This window comes from Clinocottus analis, unplaced genomic scaffold, assembly GCF_023055335.1.
Source record: "Clinocottus analis isolate CAN_PGR_092001 unplaced genomic scaffold, fCliAna1.0.p SCAF_1, whole genome shotgun sequence".
In the NCBI taxonomy this organism is placed as follows: domain Eukaryota; kingdom Metazoa; phylum Chordata; class Actinopteri; order Perciformes; family Cottidae; genus Clinocottus; species Clinocottus analis.
Genome location: NW_027175820.1, coordinates 4,721,556 through 4,747,983, shown reverse-complemented (window position 1 = coordinate 4,747,983; position 26,428 = coordinate 4,721,556). Strand labels below are relative to the sequence as shown.

The 26,428-nt window shown below is 41.4% G+C and overlaps 2 protein-coding genes across 2 annotated transcripts in view; one reads left to right on the top strand and one right to left on the bottom strand.

Moving 5' to 3' along the window:
- Positions 1 to 19,335, top strand: part of kcnq1.1 (potassium voltage-gated channel, KQT-like subfamily, member 1.1) — a 41,503-nt gene extending 22,168 nt beyond the window's left edge. The window contains exons 7-17 of the mRNA XM_068577172.1: positions 2,349 to 2,459; positions 3,164 to 3,259; positions 3,446 to 3,562; positions 4,531 to 4,669; positions 8,229 to 8,285; positions 12,216 to 12,345; positions 15,301 to 15,376; positions 15,591 to 15,685; positions 16,464 to 16,510; positions 16,613 to 16,674; positions 17,406 to 19,335. Coding sequence (XP_068433273.1) covers positions 2,349 to 2,459; positions 3,164 to 3,259; positions 3,446 to 3,562; positions 4,531 to 4,669; positions 8,229 to 8,285; positions 12,216 to 12,345; positions 15,301 to 15,376; positions 15,591 to 15,685; positions 16,464 to 16,510; positions 16,613 to 16,674; positions 17,406 to 17,675 — 1,200 coding nt within the window. The 3' untranslated portion in view covers positions 17,676 to 19,335. The remainder of the gene's footprint in view (positions 1 to 2,348; positions 2,460 to 3,163; positions 3,260 to 3,445; positions 3,563 to 4,530; positions 4,670 to 8,228; positions 8,286 to 12,215; positions 12,346 to 15,300; positions 15,377 to 15,590; positions 15,686 to 16,463; positions 16,511 to 16,612; positions 16,675 to 17,405) is intronic.
- Positions 19,336 to 22,382: 3,047 nt separating this feature from the next.
- On the bottom strand, positions 22,383 to 23,545 carry cdkn1ca (cyclin dependent kinase inhibitor 1Ca). The gene is made up of 2 exons (XM_068577205.1): positions 22,995 to 23,545; positions 22,383 to 22,864 (listed from the first exon to the last, which is right to left on the bottom strand). Exons 1-2 carry the CDS (start codon positions 23,404 to 23,406, stop codon positions 22,764 to 22,766), a joined length of 513 nt encoding a protein of 170 aa, XP_068433306.1. The 5' UTR covers positions 23,407 to 23,545; the 3' UTR covers positions 22,383 to 22,763.
- Between the last annotated feature and the right edge of the window lie 2,883 nt (positions 23,546 to 26,428).

The window sequence follows — 26,428 nt, the reverse complement described above, 5'->3', positions numbered from 1 at the left end:
ACGCCCCTTTAGTGTGTCACACCTCTTTAATATGATCACGCCTCTTTAGTGTGTCACGCCCCTTTATCGTGTGTCACCTCTTTAACGTGTCACACCTCTTTAATATGATCACGCCTCTTTAGTGTGTCACGCCCCTTTAGCGTGTCACGCCCCTTTAGTGTGTCACACCCGTTTAGTGTGTCATGCCCGTTTCGTGTGTCACGTCTCTTTAGCAAGAGTCACACCCCTAAAGGGGCGTGACACATGCTAAAGGGGCGTGACACTTGATAAAGGGATGTGACACGCTAAAGAGACACTTGATAAAGGGATGTGACACGCTAAAGAGGCGGCCTCTTTAGCGTGTCACATCCCTTTATCAAGTGTCACGCCCCTTTAGCATGTGTCACGCCCTTTAGAGTGTGTCACGCCTCTTTAGTGTGTCATGCCCCTTTAGCGGGAACCTTGTATGAGACATACTGCTCTTTCAAGTAACTCAAATGTAAACCCGTCCGCGTCGTAATTAGACGCTCAGACTGTGATGAAAATGTCAAACAATTCTTTTAATTATCAGTTAATTAAGTCAACATTGTTGATTAAATACATCCTCATTTCCAAGTTGTTTATTTTAATTTGTCACATCCTCACATTTTGATCAGTCCTCAGGACTGATATCTTACGAACATTAACGTTGACATTAATAATATTGTGTTTTAGAGAGCGTTGAATTGACTTCTAAGTATTGTTGTAGTCACTTTTTCGTCTTTTCAAAAAGTAAGATTATTTTTTAACACATTGAATCGTTGTAAACAGTATTTGGCAAGTGAAAGGTCGAACACAAACAGTTTGTATCTGTACAACTGTTGTTACTGTAGGAGTTGTGTGAAAACCCTTGGGCACATCCAGTGGGCCGCTAATACAAGCAGCAAAACAAGTAGTGCAGAGAATACAGGGAGAAAATGTATTTCCAGACAATAAGTCACCACCCACTCTGCTTTCCTGAGGAACTTCAGGGACTGTGATATTAAAAAAGCGTACACACACACACACACACACACACACACACACACACACACACACACACACACACACACACACACACACACACACACACACAGAGAGAGAGAGAGAGTCATAACCACTTCTCTCATATAAATGAAGGTTTAGTTCTACCCATGTTCACCCTTTACGCAGCACATGTTTTTATCAGGTTTGGGTCCACTCACACACGCTCACAGTCGGTGTTGAATACTCTCACTGCATGAAGATGAAAGTCAGGGTCAGAGGGTTGGAAAACTCAGAGTTGTGGTCGCAGGGTCAGGGAAAACATGGACTTCATGTGAATTTCTTTTTTGTAAAAGCACCACAGGAATGCGCTATTGTTTTCGTTATTTTGTGTTTTTCTTGTGTAGCAAATGGGCGATGTCATTGTGCAAGCGCATAATGGCAATAATGACCTTTTAATCCTAGAATAGTTTTTACTTTGTTGTAAAGTAAATGAAAAAGGCCTTTCAATGCTTCTTACTGGCCGTGCCAGCAACATGGCTGTAGGGATGGCAATGCTGGTACGTCTGTCGGTCCACTTGACTCATATAACTGAATTATAACTATTAATATTATTTAATTATATTCACAGCCTTCCAAAAAGTGAAGCCCAAATGTTTCCACAAGCATCATGGTTTACATCAACTGCTGGATAGATTACGATGAAATGTGGCAAAGCCATTCAAGCTTCACTCGGGTTGAATTGTAAGAACTTTACAATCATTGTTCCAGGTGGCAACGAACTATACGGTTCTAAAAAGTGAAGCCAAGGCTTAAGCGTCCAACAACTGCATTCCTTCTAATGGCCATCAGGGGGCGACTCTCGTTGTGAAAAGATGTCTGATTGTGTAGAAGTCTATGAGATAAGTATGTGTTTATGGTCTCAACCTCTAGTTTCAAGTGTTTTTCAACACAGGTAATGTTTATTTCGTAAATGATGGTCCACTGAGACTAAACTACACCATAAAGCAGGCTATGCTTTGGGGTGGGGCTACTTTGTGATTGACAGGTCGCTAACAGTGCGTTCCCAGTTCATAAAAGTCAATTGTAACATGTTGATTTCCTAAAACGTTCTCATTAAGCCTTTGATTGTACTCAGCCCTCCCTTCTTTTGACACTTCTGGTAGCAAAGTGTCACGTTCTTGTTTTTGTGACTAATTCTCGAGTCAGATCTGTGGATGCTCCAATAATGATTAAAAACATTACAAAGAGTTGTTGTTGTTGATAGTTTTCCGAGCTAAGTGTTGCAACAGTCCTTACAGCAGTGTTAGCTTCTACAGATTGAAACGCGTTGTATTAATTCCCATTCTTTGTTGTCTTTCTCAAAGGTGACTGTGACTACCATTGGATATGGAGACAAGGTGCCACAAACCTGGATCGGAAAGACCATCGCATCCTGTTTCTCCGTCTTTGCCATTTCCTTCTTTGCTCTGCCTGCAGTAAGGGGAAAGAGACATTGCTGAACCAGAGCTGCTTTCTTGCATAATCATACTCTTTTCCTTCAGATGAATTCAAACTGTTCTAAATGTGTAATTTGTCTAGTCTTTTGGGTATTACGAAAACACAAAGTGCCTAATTTTGGTTAAACGTAGCTATGAATAAAGTGTGAAACAGCTGTGACAGTTAAAGACTATTGGGACTCTTACATACCGTCATAATATTGTAACTTAAGTGCGGTGAGGACCTTAAATCGCTTCAGGCTGAGCTGTAAATCTCCTATTTCAGCTCATAGCATTTGATTTGTTTTGATTTTCATGACCAAATGCTTAGTTTGAATTTGACTTTAAATATATTCATTGTAGTAACGAGTGATGGTCAGAAAAGAATACAAATAACAGTGACTTTGGTTGGAAATAATTTAGATGGAGCATTGTTAGCGCAAAGAACCCATCACATTTAACACTCCGTAACCAATAAATAACATAGCACATTGGTTGAAAGAAGACTATTTTGATGTATCAAATTCTATTAATGAACAAAGTGAGCAATAGACTTTAATGTGTCGGCTTTAAACAGCCCATTGTTCCTTCGCTTTTGTTTAACTTTGTGTTTATTTCCGTCTTCTGTGGCGCGCTGCTGCTGCCTGTAAGTGTGTCGTTAAAACTGAATTAATGAGCGCTATCTGCTGTGCGGTTGTTCACAGGGAATCTTGGGCTCCGGCTTCGCCCTGAAGGTGCAGCAGAAGCAAAGACAAAAACATTTCAACAGACAGATCCCTGCAGCCGCCTGTCTCATTCAGGTATTCGACCAAAGAACACTGAAACAGAACCGCAACACAGCCGGCGGAGCGCGGCGTCTCCAAGCCCCGGCCTTATTATTGAGACCATCCTTTCATGTCCCGTGCTTTCTTTCTCGCGCGGCATGAAATTAGTCCCGTCCAACCAATATATTGCTTTTTTTTTTTTCCCTTCATGCCCCCTTTCAGACATCATGGAGATGTTTTGCGGTGGAAAACTTTGATTCTGCCACATTCAAGATGTTTGTGAAGAAGAAATCCCACATCCACGCCTCCTCTCTGTCCACCCCCAAGCCCAAGAAATCGGTTAGTAACCATTTGATAGATTTCACTGCCGTCTCTTCCTCGGTTTCCTGTTTAGTAGGTGCACCGAGGCAAAACGAATGCAATATGAAGCAACATCCCTGCAATATTGCGAATCCCGCTTTCAGAAAGGTAATAATGGTCAGTTTTTTTTGGGGAAACTGTTTTCCAGAGGTGTTGATTCAACTCGGTGTGCGACATACTGAACCCTCTGGCAACGGGGATCCCCTTCACCTAGCGCTACACTGTTCTGCCGAGTCTTACCCAGACTCAGTACGAAATAGAGCCGACACGGTTTCACGACAAGCCAAGGCAATGGACGCTGGACGTGCTTTCAAGTGTCAGTCAGTTATGGTTGAGTGGATCTGAAGGACTGAAAAACGGTTGATGAAACTTGAAATTTAAGTTTGAAAAGAATTAGCATTGTCGTCACCGTGATGGGTCTCTATGTTGGTGTGAATAAATACAAGAAAATAAGGCATAAAAGAAAAGGAAACATGTGCAACCAAGGCAGCCAGCGGTAGTTTAATATTAATATTCATTATTCAATTCAATGGTTGTGCCGCCGCAGAGCATGCCCACGCTAATCATTACGTGTGAAAGATGTTGCTTGCTAGTCAAAGGTGTTCCCACTTGACTTCACAGCTCACCTCCAAGTCGGGAAAAGTCTGAATAATAGCAACATCAAAATGTTTAAATATTAATATAATATAACAGTATTGTCTGCTTAGCTGCACTTCGCCCCTCAATCAATGTTGGTGCATTCAGTATAAAATCACATATAGAAGACAAGAATATAAAAATTGCCTCACCGACTGCTCCTTCATGGGCTCTAAATAGTCATCAACGACAGATTCCTGTTTGACCTCGCCAATTACACGCTGCTAACTTGATGAGTGTATGAATACGTGAACACGGTTTTGCTTTCCACAGAGACACTTGAGCTGCGACGTTTGCATTTCTTTGCGCAGGTGAAGATAAGGAGGAAGTTGAAGAGCACCGACAAGGACAGCGGTCCAACTTCGCCCACAATTCCCAGCATCACCTACAACTCTGTGTTCGACAGCGGGAGGGAGCTGAGTTCAGATGTTTACAGCACTGTGGGCACAGGTACTATAGACGGCAGAAACAGTACAGCGGGCTCTACTGATTGTGCTCCAGTGCACTTTAATCGCTGTGTCGACGTCTTTGTTTGCAGCACAACATATTTTAAGGAGGCACTTTCGCTGGCAGTCGCTGAAAATTCCGTCATTCCACGTTAGATGGTAGATGTTAAACCAGTTGGTGAGTTTCTGAGCCGTTTACATTGTTTCATTCAGATCGGAGTGAGTGCTCACAATATATATTGCATACGCATGACAGGAAAAGAATACTGCAGCACAACAAAAACACATTCAGAGATGATACAGTAAAAGGAACGTGTGATACAGTAAAAGGAAAGTGTTTGATTTGAGCTGCAGTTGTGCAGGTTGTAGTAGCCCCAGAAGAGCGGGAGGACAAAGTCCAGACATTAAAGATGAATGAGCGCATTGCAGTAATAAAACGTGAAGTTGTATTGATGAGCGTGAACTCCAGTGCCGCACTGCTGAACTTTCCGAAAACCCCACATGACGTACTGTGCTGCTGGATCGGAATGGAGCGCTGAGAGTGGTGTAAAGAAGCCGTTCAGATCACATCCTGCATATCCTGCATATCCTGCATGCGTCCGTCGATACATTTCAAATGAGTTGCGGCTGCCTTTGAAATTAGGAGTTTCTCTTGAAATGAAACAAGTTCAACAGTCTCAGGTGACTTCCATTTTACAAATGCCTTTGCGGTAACGGCTGCGCGCACTCAGAGATGTGCAGCGGGACTCGCAGGCAGTGAGAGTTCAAAGCGATCAATCGTTTACTTGGTTGGGAGTTCAAAGCCGAGTTCAGCAACAAGCAATCAGTCAGCGGGGGCAAGCTGGGCGGGCGAGGGGAAGAACGGGTTGGAAGCGGGGGAACACGCTGGTAAGGAACCCGAGAAACAAGAACGGGACCACCATGACTGTGTGGGGGGTCTACGTCAGACTCTCTGGCACGTGGCTGGGGAGAGAGGGCTCGTATATATCTGCAGGGAAAGTGAAGAGCAGAAGGGGAAGAGGGAGAGACTTCACCCATCATGGTCATCGAGACTTCACCCATTCGCTTGTAGGCAGCGATGTCGCCATCTTGGAATACGAACATCGCCATGTGGCTTCTTTTTTTTTAGCCAATGAATGGAAGTGACCATATTTGGACGTAGAGACTATTTGATTCTAAATGACCATAATTTACTAAATGAACATCATGCTGTATCGAAGAAGACTTGAAACTCGAGATTGAGACAAACTCATGTTTACAATGTTTACTGAGGGAATAAATCAAGAGAGAAGTAGAGTCGTTTATATAGACTTCTAAACAACCAGAGGAGACAACCCCTGGTGGTCAGGAGAGAGAATGTAGTTTGAACACATTAAGGATAGACTTCTATACAACCAGGGGAGTCGCCCCCTAGTGGTCAGGAGAGAGAATGCAGCTTTAAAACATGAAGCATGGACTTCAAAACAACCAAAGGAGGTACCCCTGGTGGTCAGTAGAGAGAATGCATGTTTGCTGCACTGCTCAAAATACAACAAATCTCTAGTAATACTGTTAATTATTAATATTAAAACTAAAAATGGTGCACAGTAAAAGTCCTGCATTTAACTTTTCACTTCAAGTGCAAAGTGAAAAAGAGGCATTATCAGCACAATGCACCTTACATTGTCTTTATCTGTTCAAAGCAGAGCTTTTCATTTGAATAGATTGCTGAATAATGAATAATGAATAACAAGTATTGTGTTATATTTTGTTGTGGGCCGCTGGGCCTCAGGTTGCCTACCGACGGTAAAGCCTGCCCCCGGTGTCTCTGTTTACCACGAGGAGCTGTGACTTTGTGTGACTGAACTGAACTGAACAAAGTAACTGAGAAATTTTCATCAAACCTAAACGCCTCTTTTCATTTTCTTTATTCATCTTTATTCATTTTGACCTTCATCACATCTCTTTTAACCTTCATCACATCACATATTTGTGTTTCACACAAATATGTATACCCTACCTTGAGATTTAAACAAATTGACAATGATATTATTATCATAGTCGGCGTTGTATAGACCTGAACGTCGGTACTCTATACCTTGAAGGCATTGAGGGAAATAACTCAGTACCAAGTAGTATTAAAACTTCTCCCATCAAATACCTGCTTTCAATCCTTTTTTTTGGTCCAAGATGTGTTTAGCCAATCACCGTGAGCTTTCTACAATATATTTCTACATGTATGCCACCAAAAAGTCAGATGAAAATATATGCGCTGTATATATAGAATATATATATATATATGAAGTATTCTGGTGGTAATGGGATCACTTTAAGGGTACTGGTACTCTTATCGTAACTTTTTTTTAAATACCCGGCTCTACTGCATGAAGTGACTTTCTGTTTACTTTAGATGAACACAATTAGATACGAGAGGCAACAATGAGCAAGCCCTTTTACTTGCAAACATCAAACTGGATGGTATTCTTTGTTGTTACTTCGATATATTTCCTTTTTTAATTCTACACGAGCTGGTAACCTCGAAAATCCACTTAAATGCGCGACAGCATCTCCATGCAGCCGCACACATGGCTTTCCGCTTTGCTCTTAGTTCTCCCCACGAGAGCAGAATGTAATTTGATCAGTCGTGAAGACGCGAGCGGGTCTGTTCGCTTCACGTTCAATGAAAATCAGTGTCTTTGATTTGTAGCTGAGAAGATTTTACAGGTCGTACTGCTCCTCTTTCTTCTGCCGTGTACTGCTTTTAACTTATGAATCATTTAACTAAATTGCCACGTCGCCATCTGTTGTGTGCGTATATTGACTGGGTGCACAGAGTGCTCAGCTGCTTATACGGAGTCAGCTAACTCTGGTTTCCTGGTTTGGTTTTCAGAAAACATGTCTTTTAAATTCAGTAATTTCCGTCATTATTTAAGTTTTTTTTTGTTTTTCTTAAGTTGTTGAGATGACTGAGATTATGTGCAGTGTATTACCAGGAAACTATTCACATGCTGCTTATTGTATTACTCCTTATATTCAGATGCCAGTTTATTAGGTACACTCCGCTAAAAAGAACTACAGTAGGTCGAAAACTATCAAGATTATAATGTTCAGTCTTGTTGGAAATGCCTTAGAGAGGTGTGTTTTGGGAGATGCAGTTTCGGAACTGTTGAATTGTATCACGTCCTTTTTTTTCCAACGACAGAAATGTATGTACTGTATATATATGTGTGTGTGTGTGTGTTGGTGTGTGTGTGTGTGTGTGTGTGTGTGTGTGTGTGTGTGTGTGGTCTCAAAATCTACTAATTTAATCCAAATTAACTGGCTATTTTCTTGCTCGTGTCTTTCTTTCCTCTCTCGCTGTGTTTTGGATCCCACACTTTGGGCGGATGTGGTGAGCTGCTGTCTGTGTCCTCAGTGCACTTTACTGTACTCTCGAACTGTCCATTTTAACAGCCTCCTCTTTTCTTTTCTTGTTTATCGTCTCAGTTCCTCTAAAAGCATGATCCCTGTGAGTGATTAATGGAAAGTCGCATGCTGAGTCAGCGCCGTAATCTGTGAATAACATCAATGTTGTTGTGCTTCAGATTGCCAGCAGTCCTGGACGTCTTTGTCTTCCCTCCAGTTCAGCTCACCGCCTCAAGGTAACGACCACACGAGTTGATCCCAGTGTCTTCTGGTTTCGGGCAGTGTTTTTCAACCTCTTTGAGCCGTGGCACATTTTCTACAATAAAAAAAATCCTGCGGCACACCAACAACCAAAAGAGTTCCAACAGATCATATTGTAGCACAATACAGCTCATATGTTAGGTAATTATTGCGCTGCCTACTGGCATGGAAGAGTATTTCATTACCAGGCCAGCCACCACATTGCAGGCTTAGATGCTCAACAATGGAACAATTATTTGCGGCAACTAAATAATATTTTTTTGGACCGATTAAGTGAAATTGGACATTTTCCCACGACACATCTGACTATCTTCCATGGCACACTGGTGTACCGCGGCACAGTGGTTGAAAATCACTGGGTTAGGGGTTTTACATGTAGAAGTGTCTAAATCTCACGTGCTGGCACGCTGGATATGTTGAGTTCATCTTTAATGTAATGTAATGTAAAAAATAATGTTTTCAAACTAGACTTCACTCCGAGAAACATTTTCACAGTTATGTAGTTATGTATCAGGAAGAGATCATGTGACGTAAGTTCAAAACAACTCCTTCATGCGTGGTGGAGCACCACCACAAATCCTCCAAGTGGTTCAAGCGCATCTCTGCACTCTCGTTATCGAGCGCCATGAGGCGGCTCGTCATGGCTTGTCGTGTCACATGTGTTTGGCCCGGTTGACGGCACCAATTACACCCGTTCAATTTTAAAGCCCATTTAAAAGCTCACGCATTTCACACCACGTTTTCTCGTTGCAGACCGACCGTGTCACAGTTCTTTGCGGTGCGGTTCAAAAATAATGCACTGATGAGTTTCCAAGCGGTCTCCCACCACAACTCTGCTGAAAGTTCTGCCGACGCCTCGTTGTTGTGTGCTGCGGTCACATCGTCAAAGGGAAAATGAATGTCCTGTCAAACAGCATGAGGTCAGGGGAAGATGTGTCGGAGGATTCACAAAACACACGCAGTGCAGAGGTTGTTTTTTTAAAGCAACTTTATTTACAACACATTACAAAGCAGGGAAGGAGTAAAGATTCCTGACCCAAAAAAACATCAATCACACCTCCTAGGAAGGATGTTAAATGTATAAATAAACAACATCGGTGAATGTTACTGTAGATGCTTCAAATGTTGCTGCCGCAAGGAATTGTGGGGCGTCGTTATGTCCTTTCCTTTTAGTTAAAGATGGTTAATTATACTCTATGCTTAAAGAGATAAAAAAGGAAGCATTGAAGCACCTTTCCTAAGCATTCAGAGAAGTCGTCCAGCTGTAATCAAGGACGCTTCACTCAATTAGGAGCATCCTAAGCTTCCTCGAAGACAAAGAGAATACGAGTCCTTTTACAAATATAGATATTGGATTTCTATTTATTTTATTTATTCTTTGCCCTTTAGGGATTACCAATCAAACTGGTGTCGGGTTGTTTTGATTAGATATTTCAATTTCTGTTCATTTTCATGAATCGTGTTTATTTTTATGGTGCACTCGAGGGAACATCAATCAAGCCGGTGTCGGTTTATTCATCTCAACAATATCCTTCATCTGTTTCTGCAAATGAACTCCTCTGTACACACAGGAAGGGTTTCTCACAAGAACAAAATGCGTTTGAAATTGCCACATTATAGATGGGATGAAGGGGCAGCACAGCGGTAAAAAGACAATAAACCTTTCCTCTTAGCTTTTGTGGAAATAAAAGAAAGCAACCTCATAAAACATAAAGGCTCGTTTATTTTCCTTATCCCGGTGGGCATTGCAGAAGACACACCAGTGGTGCCGCAAGATATCAACAGAGACTAATTAAACAAATTACATTGTGAATAATCACAATCCATTTATATATATATGTTTTATATTTTACCAACAATGCATTGCATTTAGAGTCAAATTAGTTACTTAGGCTCGTGAATAGAGTGCTGCAGTAATGAGTCTTAAAAGCACGAAATGAGTCAGCATTTTCTTCCCGGAGTCAATGGGTTTTTTGAATGGGTTTGGTTCTGGCTGAAATGAGGTCTGTGGTTAACACAAGCTAAGAGACGTTAATGTTTCGTTTCATGAGATATATAGAACATACCCCTCTTGTGAACTTTAAAGCTCTTTCTTCCATGTCCACCAGTCCTTCAACACATCATTGATGTGTATTTGTAGTTTGTTTTATAGCTTCTTATCTTTCAACTTGTTTTGGCTACAGATCTTATTTTCTTCAGTCATTCAAAATCCAATTGGAACCACTTAGCGATGCTCGCTCCTGGATTGGCCCGCAAAAATATGAAGCAAAACTTATATTATTAACAATTAGGCTTGAAACAAACTGACCCATTCAGCCACTTGTGAACAACAACCGCCTTTTGTAAAAACTAGTGCTGGCAAGCGATTAAAATATTTAATCGCGATTAATCAAATTTATTGCCATAGTTAAATCGCGATTAATCACAATTAATCCCCCCCAAAAAATTAGTAATTTTAATGCTCTTAACATGAAAAAAGTTGATTGGCTTGAAAAACAACTACCAAACAGGGTGGTTCAAAGTGAAATTATTAAGTGCACATTTCAGGTAAACAAGGGCGAGAGAGAGAGAGATATTATTTTAATTACTTATTGTTTTATTATTATTGTTATCTGTATAAGTTGTGTATTTCTATGTTGTGTTTTGATGCTTTGGCGATATTGTTGTTGCAACATTCATAGAGAGAGAGAGAGAGAGAGAGAGAGAGAGAGAGAGAGAGAGAGAGAGAGAGAGAGAGAGAGAGAGAGAGAGAGGGAGAGAGAGAGAGAGACGGGTCGGGCTTCATAGGTCCTGTCGTTGGATGCTATGTGTATTATATCAGCTAGATCCTGGTCCTCCACAACGCTAACAGGCTACACGCAGTAGCATCCATTTAGCTTTGGCTGCAGTGAGTTTGTTCTTCGTTGTGGGGTCCATGTGTTTCTGTCTGAAGTCATCCCTTCGTGTCTGGCTATGACGAGGGGGTGCAGAGTTAGCATCAGCTGTGTGCTCGTCCATCGAGTGGTATTTCAGACTGGATAGCTACGATGATAGCTCAGTTCACAGTGACAAATGGCTCATACCACTTTGGTCTTGTCAAGGGAACCATCTGACAATTTTTTGAAAGTTAACTTTAAATTCATTAGCGTCTTATCATTCATTTTGCTGTATCGCGCTCCCCATTCATTTCAAACCGCAACGTTAGCCGAGCTTCCAAGCGCAAAGGACGTGCCTATTGTTTTGCTTCCAGTTGACCTACATCCGGTGTTGATGTGTTAACGGCGTTAATAAAATTGACGGCGTTAAAATTGGTTTGCGTTAACGCCGTTAATAACGCGCTAATAACACGCTAATCTGACAGCACTAGTAAAAATACAAGTGGAGTATCTACTGACGTAATGTAGATCAAAACGTTAAAATCTACCGCAGATCTTATTTCAGGCCTCGACCCAAAAATACAAGACATTTTTTCTATTTTTTTTACATTGTTCAAGACAAGGGAAATGATTAATACATGTATAATTAGCATATGATTTAGGTATAGCCTGCTACTGACTTCATAAAGACAAAAAGAAAGGAAAACCATGACAGAGAACCATAACTTATCCAGTGCATACAAAGCCAATGGCGCCAGATGATATTCCTAGAACTCAGGTTATTTTTAAAAAAAAGGTGCCAATTAAAATGTACTGTTGTTGAAAGCCGGCTCTCCGCATGGGCCTCTTACCCCCCCAACACCCTCCACACCCCCGCGTCTATATTTACGCCCCTGGCCAAACCTAATCAGCAGCATTGCCGAATGTTCTGGATGCCCAGATTACATTGATGACTGAAGTACACTCCATTTGGTGTGTGTGTGCGTGTGTGCATGTGTGTGTATGTGTGTGTGCGTGTGTTTGTGTGTGTGTGTGTGTGTGTGCGTGCAGTGAAAAGAAGCCCGGGCCTCCTGGACGTCCAGTCCCCCGGCCCCCTTCAGAAGACGTGCAGCTTCGCTGACGACCTGGACCTGGAGCCGGAGCGAGACAGCGAGCTGGCTCCCGTCTCCTCCGTGTCACAGTGAGTGCAGTGCAATTGGATGTGATGCCGTGTGTGTTACGTGCCAGTGTGTTTTTAATGAGCATGCTGGAGAAGAAGGTTTTTTTTCCTCTTTTTTTTTTTTTTTTTGCTCCTCGTAATTAACCAGTGTATGTGCCAAACCCCAGAGTGCTCCTGTGTCTGCTGTGGAGTGAGTCTCTATTAAAGAAAAAAGCACTTGCGCGGCAAGAGACGGAGACCGATGCGAGGGAATGAGCGTTAAGTATCTGTGGTGCAGCGCAAGTTGCACAGTAAGTGAAACAAATGGCGCGACAGTTTTCGACCCCTGGGGATTTCCTTTTCTAGATGGTGGGGTAATGATGCAGGGTGGGAATTGCATGCGGCAGTGTTGCTGGCGAGGATCACTCTGTGCTCTGCTGAGTCCAAAATACGTAACCAGCTGTTCACACAGAGCCATGCCACATCAAATCCCATGCTAAATTGAACCATTACTAGACAACCACTGCTGGTTTCATGCATGATGAGACAACACCTCGTTTAAAAAGGGAGGGAATGTTGCTTCTTCTTTTCCCACAGGTATAATTTTTATGATTTTGAGCTGAATTGCAGATTGAATACCAAAGTGTCCGTATTGTGTACGGCAGTGGAGAACGTTCAATTAGATGCAGTATGGATTCTGGTAGTTTACTGAAGTCATATTTCTGCAGCTGCACTGGTATTGACACACACTGTGTTTGGTAAATTGAAGACAGAGGTATTGAGAGTGATAACGCAACCGCCACACATTTCTCACAAACACAAATTACACGTCCTGTCACACAGACGTGGTCTTTAAAGTAAAACAACAACAACAATAACAAAAAGCCGGGATTGTAGCAGTTAGGTGGGCGGATAAAGGTTTGCAGCCTCCCAGCAAGATGTATTTGTTCATGTTTCTCACGTTGTTCTGTTTGTTTCGATTTCATGAAGCAGCTGGAGACTGTCGCAGCTTCGTTGCGCTTTGGGTTAAGCCGAGGCTGAATACTTTTCCTTGACGGCGACAGAAGTACGGTTGCAAATGTGATTGTCATCGGGCCACATTCAGCTATTCAAGGGTTGCAGCACAAGTTTACTTCAGATCGGTTTCACTCCTAAAACTGATCAGAGAATGCAACAAGTTGATGAGCTGTCCAAGAATAGCACAGGGCAAAACAAATATGACGCTGATGGTGATTAAAAATAAAAAAGGTTGACAAGTTGGGTGAGATAAAGGGGCTGTATCTTCTCAGAAATCTAAGTACTGAAGTTACTGAACCATACACAGCAGAGGCACTTTCAAATATAAGGTCTTTGTGCTAAGCTAAGCTAATCATCTCCCAGCTTCAGTTTCTAATTGAACAAACTTCCATTGTGTCAACATATGTCTTTAAGGATTGTGACCTGAAAGGGATAGTGTGTGACAGGTGTTTTGAAGTGGGGTTGCATGAGGTACTTATCTACCATTGTACTGTTTTTTGTCACTTTAGTGGTTTTGGATAAGTTCCACTCTCATAAACTTTTCCAGTTAATATATTTTCTACATATTAAACTGATCTGGATATTTTTAGGTGAGACTATTGTCTTCTAAATCTATTTAGCTGCTGCCTACGTCCACAGCAGTCCATAGAGAGTCGTAGTTGCTCCCCTCACGGTGTCCCCCCATTGGACCGTTTTTCGATATAGTAGTCGACGAGAAGAAACATATTGTTTTATCCTATTCGTATTGTGACCATGAATTACACATGTGATGTTTGTCAATTCTGCAAGTCAAGAAAGTCACAGTTTACCATCATAACTTTACGTTTTTGTGTTAAACCGCTCAGTAAACACAATCGTTACTTTAGCTAGGTAGCTAGCTATGTTGCGCACAAATGCAACGTTTTCTTACTCAATGTGTTTGATCCAGTGACTATTTTTATCAGCCTGGTAAGCGTAAGAGCAAGCAAGAAGCCGTTGTTGCGTGAGTACACACTGCTACAGAATACACAGGCATTGTATCTTCAGAGAGAGATCTTGTGCTTTAACAGTTATACGGCAAAATGTGACTTTCTCAACGTGCAAAAATTTGATTTTTAGGCTGACAAACATCTTACGAGTCATTCATGGGACAGTTCAAATGGCATCAAAATAATCGTTTTCTCTCACCGTTAGTTACGTATGAATAAGATCCACCGGAAGGGGCGAGACTCACTCACTCGTAGTCCTGACTGTTTCGACAAAATGGGGGAAAGAAACACTCCTTATTCGAAATGCACTTTCAGTATTATTCATTAGATTCATTCAGAGCTGGAAAAGACGTTGTGTCGACCTTTTTGACTCACTGTCTGTTTCTGGTTACGTCAACACCATTTGTGGTGACGATGGAAGCGGATAATAGCTCACGGAGCACTTTACATTTCATGATTTAGTTCTAATGTGACAAAATGTTATGATACATTCGCTACACTCGAATGTCAGACCACTGCGCATAGCCTTTGAAGAATCCATTATGACACACACACACAGGCCTGGTTCATCTACTGGACTTGACAAAGAGCTACTCCCCGCCTCCCATACTCATTTCCTGCATTTCCCTGTGAACCCAGATGAGTAATAGCTCCTTGATACTTTCCGCAACATAATAATGGGGTCTAATTGCACTGCAATTATTCTCTGCTTTTTATTAATGATTTCCCGGGTGAAGACGCAGACCCCCCAAAAAAATCACAGAAGCTCACTGTGTTCACATTCAAAGGAAGTCAGAAGGTAGAAGCTCAACAGTAATAAGCGGTGTGGTCCATGAAAGGAACAATAAAGCAGCGGGCTCAAGGAAATCAAACCAGATGAACCTGGATGTTAAAGTTACATGTTTTTTTCTGATACTTCTGTAAAAAAAACAAAAAAAAAACAGTCATTTTTACAATCATCCCAGCCCTGTTGCATTTTTCAGACTTCTTTATATTAAACTCTTGCACACAGATTGACGGAGTCACATCGAAAAGCCATCCGGGTGATCCAGAGAATGCGTTACTTTGTGGCCAAGAGGAATTTCCAGGTATGAAAGAAGGCTTTCAAGTTTTTCTATTGTTAACATTTAAAATATTTCTGCCTTAATTTAGTAAGTACACAGTCCATGAGGTTAGTATTTAGAAAGCTCAGCAGCAGAGATTGTGGAGTGATGATAATATACTTTGCATCAGAGAAATGTAAAGCTGGACTGTGGTCTTTTTTTTTTTTTTTTTTGATGAAACACTTTCTCCCCGTTGCAGCAAGCTCGTAAACCGTACGACGTGCGTGACGTGATTGAGCAGTACTCGCAGGGTCACCTCAGCCTCATGGTGCGGATCAAGGAGCTGCAGAGAAGGTAAACGGCTTCGCCTCCCGAATGTGAGCACGATCAGAGCTTTTCAGACGTGAGCGTCAGAAATAGTTGACCGATAAATGCACTGTTGACATGTTAAAGAGGGGGGGAAGCCAATTCATTTTTAATATGCTCTAGAAGACGAATCCCCTTAAATTCTACATTTGAGTGAATACTTTGCTGCCAAATCAAATTGGCTTTTGTGTCACTACAATGCATTTAATACGTTGTATCAAGTGTACTTTATGAAAGAGAGAAGTACAATATGAGATAAGAGTTTACAGTGATTTACAATTCCTCGTCAGCCTTGTGGAGGTTGTTTTTTTTCATGCCGTTTACACTCGTCTTCTTGCTTCTTCGCAGAACATTTTGTTTGTACGCCCAATGAGCATAAAAACGCCCGTGTGTGTACTTGTAGCTTGTGTCCCAACGCACGAGTATAAACAAAGCTTACCAGACCGTCGATGCAGTCCTGATCACCGCACACAGCGAGAGGATTGTTGAGTTCCTTTTACAGTAGCAATAAAATACTTTTTAAATCAGGGAGACCATTTTCAAATCCTTTTTTTTTTTTGGTTTAATTATTGATTTCCTCCGCAAGTAGTGGCGTGAATAAAGAATAAAGCACAGCGAGCCGGTATTTCTTTTTTATTCAAAGTGAGTTGCAATCATGACAAAAATAAACTCAAGAAAACAAGACGGTGAGGGAATGGCGGGAAACACGGAGAGGGAGTGTCCATAATTATTCCTCTGACTTGAAACTCGCGTTGTTTTTTCTCAGACTGGACCAGTCTATTGGGAAGATAACTCTGTTCCAGTCAGGCTCTGGTAATGATTCACCCCACTGCTCTCTCAAATCATATTACAGTAACGATATGGAACAAACCACAGCGCTAATCCCCCCGTCTTCTTATTTACTTCCCCCTGAAGACAGAGCCAAAGACAAAGGCACCAACTCTATCGGATCCAGGCTCAACAGGATGGAGGACAAGGTGGGAATGTGTGCAACTTCACTGGAAAACTGCAGCGCAATAGTCATGTTTTACTGTTTCAGATCCTTTTTTTTCTTTTGTTTGTAAAATCGAATAGTAAAATATTCACTGCCTTTTCACTTATCAAAAGAAAACCTAACTCAATACTTTTGAATAATACAACAAAAGTTGAACTGCTTTTTTAAATATGAAATAGTGTGCGTAAGAGACATGTGGCCCTGTTACTATCGAATGAAATACAACACTTATAACAGCTTGTGCCAGTTTCTGCAGCATTGAAAAGAGAAACGTTGATGTTTTTTCTTTTTCTTTGTGTCAAAACAAAAATGCCTCGCTTTCTTGCCTATTCAACTGTGCGGGAGATTACCAAACAAATATCTCTCTTTTGGGTCCAGAAAGTAGTTTTGTAAATAATAGGATGGTTGGGGCTTGTAACGTTCGCAGTCCTTTTCACATGCCATGAATACCTTTTATTAAGACTGTTGTATTGTTTATTGAAGAGTCATTCTGTTCGATGGGCCATTATAGACCATTTACTGTACGGCAGTACAATCATTTGGTTCACGCCTAATACCTTGATGCATGTTGTCGAACAAAAAAGACAAAATTGTAACATTGAAATGACTCTTGAGAGTTCGTCTTTGTGTAAAAAGAATCAGAAGTAGTGAATCCAAAGCCGAGCCGGTGTACATGTTGCTTTCATTTTTTCACATTTGATTCCACTGTCATAGATAACGCACATGGACCACACTCTGAACCGCATCGCAGAGTCCCTCACCTTCCTGCGGGACCAGAGGGACGCCGGCGAGGGCGAAGGTGGCGTCAGGCCGAAGCCGCAGCCTGGACGGACCTGTAATGTCCTCCCCAGCCAGGACAGCCTGCCGAGCTACGACCAGCTGTCCTCGTCACCTTCGTCCTTCTCCTCCAACACCGCCAACACCGCCGCGGCCTCCACCAAGCATCCCGTCAGCAGCACCGCCAGTCAGGACGAGAGTGGCTGAAAAACCTGCAACCAAACATCCTCAAAACGGATGTTTTCCTTTTCGTATAATTCATGAAATGCATTCGGATTTCATCCAGTTTTTACTCCATTTGTCTGTCAAAATGTAGTTATATGTTTAATTCTAATTAATATCTAATAAGACCTTTTAACACATTTTTATGAAATGTATTACCGGGTCACAATATTGTCTTATGTCATCAAAAATACAAAGTGTAATGTCTGTAAAACTAGCTTTTTTAAACATTTGTAGTAGTTATAAATTGAACTCTAAACACCAAGCTTAACTGCAGGAACTAAACCGTCTTCGAGCTCTAAATGCTCTCGTATTGCACTCTGCAACTATAAAGCTAAGGCAACAGATATACAAGAAGTGGAAGCTAACTCGCTGGTGAGATGGACAAAGTCAATTTAATTAAATTTCCCCTTGGTGGTTTTTTTTCTGTATATTAAAAATATTCATTTTCAAAAGCTGATTGGAATATCCGTTTGTTATACTACATAAATAAGGCTGAAGCCATTCATGATGGAGAAACACTTTCCAGCTAGCTAAACTAGCTTTAAAAACTAGCTTAGTGGCCTTTATTTTTATCTCAACTATTGACTTCTGTGGATTTCACGTGCTACTGATGGATTCTGGAGAAATCTCTTGCAATAGGTGAACAATATCCAAAGTCCGACCATTATTAGCCTGATCATTTGTATTATTTGGGGGGAGAAACAGACAACTAAAAAGTTTAAGCAGCAGAGCCATAAAAAGTGAAAGGTTGCTAGCTAGTGAGACAGACACATTTGCTTTATTTGATTCATTCCTGGGGTGTTTTCTGTAAATTCAAAACAGCACTCGGCACATCAACATGTTCTTTAATAACTAAATGAGGCAGATGCTAAATCCACTCATGAGGAGAAAAACGTCCCAGCGAGCTAAAATCCTGCGGAAGCTAATAGGACAAGCTTAGGGTGAGGGTTACTTGCCCAAATTTCTGTCATCTCATCGTTTGACTGGTGGAGTTCTTGAGCTTGAGTTTGAAGTAAAGACACCTTCAAAATAGATGCACTCGATTTCTGAAATGCTCAGGACTGTACACATTTCAAAAGGGTGATTGTATAACATTTAGGGGGCTTTATTGTCATAAATGAAATTTAATATTGATAAGTAGGTTTTCTTTAGCCTATGATCACCTGAAATGAAGATCTTTTGTCTTTTTGTTACCTTAGAATGACCGTTGATAAGGGCCTACAGAGCAGACCGCCATTGTTTCTAACCCAGAAATGAAAGAAAAAGAACAAACAGTAATAACACGAAACTAACTGCTGCCAACTCATTCGCTGATGCAAATTTGCCACTACTCACTACTCACTTTCCACTGAACACACTCGCTCTGCTATTCTCCAAATGACCGGCTTAAAAATGCATAAAATTAAGTCATTATAACTCCTTTTTTTTAATCCGTTACACAGTGTGCCGAATGATAGACCAATGGAAAAACTTTGTTTCAACCTCATTGCCTTTTTGCTGAATGTTGTCATATTTACATGACACATCTTCTCAGATCCATGTGTGAATTATTATTGAACAATTAAACATTTATTGTTTAGTATTGGCCTTAGTTTCATAATGTTGAGGTTTAAAGTCTTTAAGAAATGATTTCCTGTTGGATTCTTTGGTGCCTTTTCATAATATTACTTGAAATCTATTCAATTTAAAGCCAAAGACTGCCTCGGTATCATGTACACTTATTTAAAATGCTGTATTCACATGAAAGACACACATTTTATGAACTAATACTTGAGGGAAAAGGCCTTACATTTCAATACTTCAATTGAAAAAAAAAATGAAAATGCTGTTTTCACCGTTGTTTGTTGGCAATGTTTAGTAATATTCTTCTGTTACAATAAAAGATAGTGGTAATTATCACCAAGCATCTTATGTGTTGTGTCTGGTGCCTTAAAGGAAATCTCTGACGAAAACAAATGAGCTAAATATTTCAGTTTATAGTGAGTTTTCTTTTTCTTTTGGTGGGTTGACAAAGAGTTCAGTTTCTACTAAAAAAAGAGAATGTTTTTGCAATTGCTTTTGTCCTCAGTCCTCAGTCAAAATGGAGGTTTCACTTCAAGTTAGGGTTTTCCTTAATAACCGTGTATCACTCGTGCTAGATGGCGCTTTGTTGGGCCATCACTGACTTTGGGAAATAGACAAAAGCACATGGCTAAAACCACACTCCTTACACGGGTGACCTTTGGGCAGCAGATGGTGACCCTCCCCCCGCTGACCATCCATGGGGTGTCCATGGCATTCCTTCACACGAGTGGCCGTGCAGAGCAAAGGCCCAAGTGACCATCTGCCTCTGGCGCCCACAACAATGGGCCGGCCGCCCTCCTAAAGTGTGCAGAGGCCGGTTGGCCTTTGTGCTGACCAGGAGGTGGGGGAGGGCAGAGTTTCACAACAGGGAGAGTGGAAAGTACAACAGTCATAAACATAAATAGAGGATCAATGCGTCCCAAAAACAATGTAAAATACTAAACTAAATTGTCTCGTTTGGGAATAACTGCTTTGTTAAATCTGCTGAATCATCAGCATGCCTAAAATATACAAATTTAGATCAATTCATAATGGCTTTTGGTGTAATTTGTATACACCTTGAAATTTCAAATCTGCGCATTTCTGAGTGTACACTCCAAGTTGGCTTATTTATCAAATTTAGGAAACATATTACCTTTAATTAAATTACGTTTTGGACCAACATCTGCCTCCCCTGCAGTTTTGTCACAGAGCTCCTTCTAATTTGAAACTAACTTGATCAGAAGAAGCAGAGATCATGCAGATTAATACAATTTCCATTCCTGAAATTACAGCATCTGGTTAATATTTTAGTGGATGAACACACTCGGTGCGGCGCTAATACATTCAGCACCAGTTATGTATTAATTGACACAACCGCTGCACTCCTGAAAACCTAATTTACTGATTATGCACTGAGCAGCTTGTAGTATACATCTTTAAGGGAATTTAATTAGGCCATTGTGTGGAGACATTGGGATCCCACGGGATCATTTGGGCCCATGGGATAGTTTGATTATTGATTTCTTGACTGGTACAGACACAAATTCATTGGAGCAGAATGTAAGATCATCTGTTCCCAATACCACAATAACACACTTAACATTGACTGTCCTTGCCATTTAGGCATTTAAAAATGTAAATGTGATGTTTGCTCTTTCTTTTTGCTGCAGTAGCGCGGAAGTAAACACGAGCCATAATGAGAATAAACATTAGCGGGGATTGGTTTCGGCACATGTCATTGATAATTGCCACTTTGACTCTGAAAAGGGGATGGAGTGAAAAGAAAAAAGTTAAGGAAAAGACCTGGGGAGGGGGTCGAGGAGCTCCAAAGGCGGATTTGCAGGTGGAATAGACGGCACACTCTGCTTTGTGGCCATTGTCCTGCTCTGCGGCCAGATGGCCTCTTGGAATTCTTTAGAGACGAAAAACCCCGACACTGTGGGAGTGAATACGCCTCTGTGGGATTTGGCCTCACTAATGGGCTAATTTGGCAGTTACAGCTCATATTAACGGATATAATTTCAAGCCTGACAGCACACTCCTTATGATTGCGATTATGAAACATCTCATAATACAGCCCAGAAAATGCAATTACTCGAAAACCTTTTTTTTTCTTCTTTTTTTCTCTCGCTCTTTTCCCTCTTCGATTGCCAAACTTGCGACTTGAATTGATTTTCTCTATGACTTCAGAAGCACACTTATTATTAGCTTACTTGTGTGTGGCTGCCACAAAGTCAGAACAAAACCAAAGCTGTACCTTCTCATAAGACTGCAGTCCTATTGAAAAGGTGATACTTTTAAAGTATCACCTTAAAGTAAGTAACTCTCAGGTCAGGTTTTTCATTCAACATTACTCACTCTTATGATGAGGACTTTGCTTTTAATACCTGATACAACACTTACTTTAGTGAAAAAAAAAACATTTGCAATGTCTAAAGGTGGAGTATTCAGGATCCATAGCATTAATACAATATTGCATATGTCAAGATAAAAATGACTCTACTTTATCTTGATATATGTGCTATTATATTAATGTCTACCTGAGAAAAAAAAATGACGTGGCTTTTCCTTTGTGTGTGTGTTGTTATCAGAGCTTCTCAGAGCAGCGGCGTTAGCGGCGTTAGCTCAGCGCTGTGTTGAAAGCCGTGTGGAGACAATAGAAATGCTCCCGGTGTTGTTTGTAGTGCCTTACAACATATCAAGGCAAGAGGCTGGCAAGATGTGTTGCCTGTTGCTTCAGCCCAACTGTCTGTCATAAAAGGAGGCATGTTGTTTACACATAAACATTGGCTACTTTATTGTATACATTACAACTTAGTGTGTTTGCCTCATTGACTATCAATGTGTGCTGCAGGGAACGGTTCAAGCTAAAGACGGAGAAAACACAAATTCAAAATAGTTTGAATGGTCGCTTTTCTGAACTATTTTGTCTCATTTTTTTTCACAAGATAGGAAACAAAATTAGGATACTATTAATGTTTGACACGGCAGAATGAACCACTTTGATGGTTGGTGTGTTGATTATTTAATGAATTACGATGCAAAACGTTTCAATATGTCGTATCTCAAAGAGGAAAGATTCTCCAAGGAGTCGTCAGCAAAAATAATAATCACTCAGAAATAAAATCGATGAAACCGTTTATTAAAATAGCACCGTGTGAAGCCATTCACAATCTCAGTGCATATTGGCAAAACACAACAAGGACAAGGGGATTTTCTATCTAGTTAACAGAAGCAGCTCGTATTACAGGAGTCCTCAAACAAGACTTCATTCATTCATCAATGATTAAAAAAAAAATTATAAATAAACATATCTGGAAAAATGATCAATGAAAAAAATGCAAAGACATTAAATTAAAGTCCTTAAATAGAATAAATAATAGAACAAAAACATATAATTTAACCCCGGTTGATGAAATACTGGCAATAATTAAATAAAAATAACATAAAATAGAATCCTTTGGTGCAGTAAATAGGCCTTGGTCCAGTCCATGAAATATAAATACTCCATTTTCAGCAGCATGTTCAGCGTAATGTTTTGCACAAAGCTGCTTCACTGGAACTTGAGTGGAAAGGATTCAGGAAGCTCCTGGCCTCTGTCATCCTCCTTCTCTTTGCGAAGAAATCTGCCAAGAAAAGAAAAAGGAAAACACTTTTACTTCACCTTATATATTAACCTTTTTATAATTGAATAAGCGTGTGTTGCTGCCTGAGCTAAACGAGCCAATGCGGATGCGGAAGGCTTTTGTTCCTCACCTGTGATTCGTGCGTTGCTTCCGGGCTTGGCTGCCGGCTTCGAGAGCGTCCTCTTCCTCCGCGCGGCCGTCCCTTCTGCGGGCCGCTTGCCCGTGTTGGACACGCTGGGGCGGTTCTCCTGGTCGGTTCCCGCTCTGTCCTCGCGCTCGCTCAGCCCGGCGCGCGCAGGAGAGCAGGCGCCGTCCCGCCGCGGCAGCGCGCACTCCGGGCGGACGGCCGCGGCGCCGTCGGCGGGCATTTCGTCCCACTGGTAGCTTCCGGCCAGCGGCGTTTCCGTCTGGAAGTTAAAGTTCCAGCGGCGGCTGTCCTCCTCCGCCAGCTCCCCCAGCTTCAGCTCCAGCTCCCGGCTCAGCTGGTCGTGGTCCACGGGGCCAAACAGACTCCTGCACACCGACTTTCTGGGTCCAGCCATCCTCTGCGTGCCTCTGGTGAGTCCTGGTTCGGGGAGGAAACGTCTTTGCGGGTCGGTTCCGGCTGTTGTTGTTCCCTGCTCGGCTTTGGACGTCGAGGTTCTGCGGGGCCCATTTAAAGACTGCCGGGCGCACGGTGCCCTGTTTGTACACAAAGAGCCGAGGCTGCTGATTGGCTGCAGCTCTGATGCGCTTGATCAAGGGAAAGGGGCGGAATTCATTCATTGTGTGATGAAGACCACCGAGATCATGAATACATGTATTTATACTCCTGATTCATGATCAAGAGAGCTGTATACAGCTCTGCCGATCCATTCAGGGGATACTTTATGTATAACGTTGTAATAAAGTCTTTCTGTCCTACTTTCCTGTTGTTTTATTCTACCATCCATCTATTTGAATGAGTGCAAGCCGATCAGCACGTGGCACAACAATCCTAAAAAAAAAAAAAGAAAGGAAAAAATTGTACTTGTCATAACACTTCTGTTTATGTGCATTATGTGTTTGTTTGTATTCTGAATGTAAAGGCGCCAACATGCAGCAGTTCGGTCTCCGGGGAACAGCGATTAGTGGCCACTACATTCGCTTCTCCCAGAGGGCCGGGGACCAAAGTCTGTTTGCCAAAATGAGGTAGAAAGTGGAGTAAGGTCTAAAATGAGTTTTAGTTTAAGCTGCATGTAGGTCAAGATTACAGTAATTAAGTACTTGCTTTAATTGCTTTGGTTTTACCCATTGAAAGAAGAGTGTCCCTCCACAGATTAGAGTGCTCTTAATTCATGTGATTGCTTTTGAAGTGCAATCAATGAACTACTATATGCTAATTACATCATAATTATTACTTGATTAAACAGTGTGTTGTTGTTTCTCTGAGGAAGGTCCTTGTTAAACACTTTCAAAGGAACATCTTTATCAAGGTATATCTGTGTCTTTATTACGCAAACAAAAAATGTTTGAGTGCACATTTTGCATTTGTAAGTAAACATATATTAAACTGAGCATACATTTTTGTTGTTTTGCTTTTGAAAGCAGAGTATATTTTATTTGCAGCCAACAATTCCAGTTTCATAAGCAAAACTAACACAATTTAATCTCAGTTTAAATATTTGACTTAAAAACGAGAAATTTGCTCTCAAAACGTTTCATTTTTGTTTGCCTTTACAGAAACATACCTTCATACATTTTAAGATAAATAATAATGTGAATGCATAGAGGCACAACCCTGAAAAACTGCTTTTCTACGTGTTGTCTTTGCTGTAGTGAAGGCTCAGTAACTAAATATATCAGGATAGAGCTACTTCAATGATGAAGCACAATACAGCTGAAACTCGTCGGTAAGTTATTTTTGACACATATTACATATTTGTCTCCATTGAACTCACAGGAAATATTGCAAAGCTGTCAAATTGACAGAAAGCGGATCAATGGCTGGCGCTCACAGGAGGAATTACACATTCTAGATCTATCTATTGGGCAATTTAGGACTCATGAGCGTGCCTAAGAATCTGTGAAATAAATGAAGGCAGCAAAGTAATCAAAATGAGCGCAGGCATACGTGATCCTGATGAGGGGAGATGATGAGAGACATTTGCGGCGGCTGACCGACATGCAAAAGCGACGGTGTGAGTCTGGGATTGGCCCGATAAGGGAGGAGGGAGCCCCCGCCTTTGCCCGGGTAACGCTCACCTCAGGGCTGTGCAGGTAAAAAAAAAACAACTGCCAATTACAGGTGTGGTTCAGCAGGAGGACGAGAGGAACGCTCATTCGAGCCATGCAGGAGAGACAAGGCACACCTCTGGTGAGTGTGGACAGTTTTCTTTTCTGTTAATCACCGTATACGTCGACATTTGCCAATGAAAAGATCCTTCATGGTGAAGGTGTTTTATTTGTACACGACGGACAATGTTTTCCCACTAGGCAGCGTTGTCTGTTAATGATCCAGCCTCCATTGTATTTCAAGGGTGATAAAACATTATGAGAAAATAAATCTTTGATGTATGGGTTGTGTGATGGGAAATAGTTCACAATTCCATACGTGGAGGATGTAATTACAGAGTTTGACTTTGAAGATGGAGCAGAAGTTTGGGGTTGCATCGTTTTCTTCGCCATTACAAGCTTTAGAGATACATCTATGTAGCTATTACAAATATCTTATTTCATATATTTCTCCCTGAAGCTATCATTATATCACTTGTTTTCTATGTGCAACATCTTACCTCTTTTTCAAGTGAAAGATATTTCTTTCTTCCCACGATAATACTACTTAAAGTGCTGAGAAATGTCGACATTCAAGAACCAATATTGATTGTGAGACGAAGTATTGCTTTTCCTCTCATGAACACATTACATTTAATAGAGGTTTCGACACGAGTCCGAAGGGGGTAGCTGGGCCCAACAGATACACAAACACTCACATATATACACTGGAGCTGTGTGCTTGCTGTGAATCGATTAGGACGTCCCGGATCCGAAAAGGCAAGTTCATTATGTGCCACTTCAAGCAAGATGTAAAGTGTGTGTGTGTGTGTGTGTGTGTGTGTGTGTGTGTGTGTGTGTGTGTGTGTGTTTTTACAGCCAAGTCACTTCAGAATTGTCAGGTAAAACATTGTTCATTCTAAATTAAAGGGGCCATGATTGTTTTAGCAATGATTGTATCCCGGATAAATGTTTAAATATTTAGAACATTAAAGTGAAAAGCAACAAAGACAGTTGTTGTGTTGACCGAACACTCTGTAAGTGAAAGAATGGGTGTCTGCAGTCCACGGCAGGAGGTTGATAGGTAGACATTTGCGATGACATTCTGGGACCAGAAACAGAGGTCCCCACTTGGCTGTAGTGGTGCGGTGGGTCCCCCGATGGTATTGTAGGACTGTACGTGTGTGTGTGAGGGCTCTCTGTGTCCGTACCTTTGCATGCAAATCGTCCAGTTTGCATACCCGATCGTCTTTTCCCTCCCAGATCCAGACCTGCAGTCAAATAAAGGCCTCCACAACAAGCTGCTCACTTACATTAGGACAGATGGCTCAA